Source organism: Prosopis cineraria, unplaced genomic scaffold (genome assembly GCF_029017545.1).
Source record: "Prosopis cineraria cultivar Desert tree isolate PC_DT_omini unplaced genomic scaffold, ASM2901754v1 PC9, whole genome shotgun sequence".
In the NCBI taxonomy this organism is placed as follows: domain Eukaryota; kingdom Viridiplantae; phylum Streptophyta; class Magnoliopsida; order Fabales; family Fabaceae; genus Prosopis; species Prosopis cineraria.
This window is the reverse complement of record NW_026555340.1, coordinates 3,512,383-3,514,456: the sequence shown is the minus strand read 5'-3', so window position 1 is coordinate 3,514,456 and position 2,074 is coordinate 3,512,383. Positions and strand designations below refer to the sequence as shown.

At 29.4% G+C, this 2,074-nt stretch overlaps 1 protein-coding gene across 2 annotated transcripts; it reads right to left on the bottom strand.

The window, feature by feature from the left end:
- Window positions 1-223: 223 nt before the first annotated feature.
- Window positions 224-1,871, bottom strand: LOC129319534 (late embryogenesis abundant protein D-7-like). Of its 2 annotated transcripts, none has more exons than XM_054964648.1 (3): window positions 1,770-1,871; window positions 1,333-1,488; window positions 224-680 (listed from the first exon to the last, which is right to left on the bottom strand). In XM_054964648.1, the coding sequence occupies exons 1-3, from the start codon at window positions 1,821-1,823 to the stop codon at window positions 600-602; spliced, it is 291 nt and encodes a 96-aa protein (XP_054820623.1). In that variant the 5' UTR covers window positions 1,824-1,871; the 3' UTR covers window positions 224-599. The 2 variants fall into 2 exon arrangements, with proteins under 2 accessions (XP_054820623.1, XP_054820624.1); XM_054964649.1 differs by having other exon boundaries at window positions 1,333-1,485; window positions 1,770-1,865.
- Between the last annotated feature and the right edge of the window lie 203 nt (window positions 1,872-2,074).

Genomic DNA, 2,074 nt, shown 5'->3' with positions numbered 1-2,074 from the left:
TAATGACTTTAACTAAAGGTAATCTTGGAATGTTGTAAAATTTTTTGAGAAAAATAAGATCATAACTACCTTTAATCACTGACTATTTTTTTTTTAAGTATTTGAAATAACATCTTACAATAACAAATAGAGGGAGCAATAATCATAAGCATATTAATTTTTATTTCTCCAATAGATAAATATATACTATACAACTAAACACATTCATAACATAACCATGAAGTTAAACCATGAGGAACCTTTTATTTAGAATAATAATTGATGTTGCTTACATCATTGTGTACCTTTTCCCTACATTATTTTCTACGTATTTGATGTTATCGTGGACCAGAAAAAGTCCATGATAGCTACCCCAAACATAATTTAAGTAAAAAAAACGAAAGCATCAAATTCTGAATCTGAATCCCTTGAAATACATCGTCTTGACAAAATTAATAAAGTGCAGAAAAAATAGGAAAAAAAGTGGGATCCAATTTTACAAATAATAAGACAGTTGTCAAAGAATCCAAATTAACCAAACTTCGTCACTTATTCAACATTGTTCCATAAAAGAAACAAGAGAGGCTCCATTTTTTCTTTTTTATGTGTTTTTTTCCTTTTCAATTTTTCTTGTCCATTCCAAGTGTGTGCTTCACACTGTCCACAGCATCGTGAGCCATGTTCTTCACTTGTTGTGTAGCCTGCATCAACAGGATATTAAATTTAATTATTCTTCAAAAATTAGCTGAGCAAATTATGCTAATCTCTTTAAATTTTTTAAAATTATATAAAAATTTTATTTTCTTTTAAAATCATTAACAACTTGTCTTCAATTGTACAAAAAATTCACAGACCTCTCTTTAATTCTTAAAACCTACCAACCTCCTAAATTTAATTGAAATTACATGGTTTTTAAAATTTTAAATTATTTTCAAACTTTCCTTAAAATTAGAAGGGATGTCTCATTAGTCTTAAATGAAGGTTTCAATTTGTTTTTTCCTTTAGAAAAAAAACAGAGATGTCTGAAAATTTTGAAAATGCTCATAGGAGTTTGTGTAACTTACTTTTTGTTTTAGGGAAGATATACAAGTTTTTTTTTTTTTTTAACTACAAGAGATATCTGAAACAAAAAATTAAGGAAAAAGTAAATTTAAAACTAAGAAGGTCATGCATATGTTTGTGAACCATAGATTAAAAAATGATTTCATCATTAATTAACCTGTTGTAGAAAGCTTGTAGCTTGTAGTAGACTTTATGAATAATAAGCCATATTATTTATAAATCACATACAACCAATATCAAACTTCATGTATTGCACAGTACATATTTAAAGCTTTATAATAATAAATTAACCTGTTTGAGCAAGCCACCAGCTTCCTCCCTGTGTTGCTGAGCTTGCCCTCCAGATGAGTCTACAGCTTCAGAAGCCTTGTCCATGGCTGCAGTTGCTGAGTTCTGTGCAGCATTTCCTGACTGCCTCGCTGATTCTGCACTTTGGTCTGCCTTCTTCTAATTAATTAACCAACCAAACATTGAATAATTAATTTATTAAACACATGCATAGAAAATTTTGGTTATTCAATATATTAATTTTGAATATATATGTGTATATTACAATTTCATTTTGATGAAGTTCAAAGGAAGCGCGCATGCATATTTTGGTGTTACTGAAATGGTAAGAATTTCAGAATCATTTTATCCAAAAGAAAAAAAGAATTTGAGAATTAGAGTTATTATTGATGAGCTTTTGGAAAAAAAAAAAATAAAGGAGTTGTTATTGTTGAATTCACCTGAGATTGACCATGGGAGAGGCCAGCATCGAAGCTTTGGTGTGCACTGGACATGATTGCTAGGTTAGAAACAGTAATAGGGATATAAGCTTGAGTTTTGAATGTGTGTTATTGATCTTCTAAGAGGAAGTGTGCTATATATATATATATATGGAACTTTTAGAGTACCTATTTAGCATTCAAAAGTGAATCTGAAACATCCTAATTTGTAGGATATATTTTTCTCCATTGTTAATAGATGAGCGAGTATTTCTGCTCTCGAAATGGCTTTCATGACTTAGTCGTAAATGTCATTTCAAATTTGT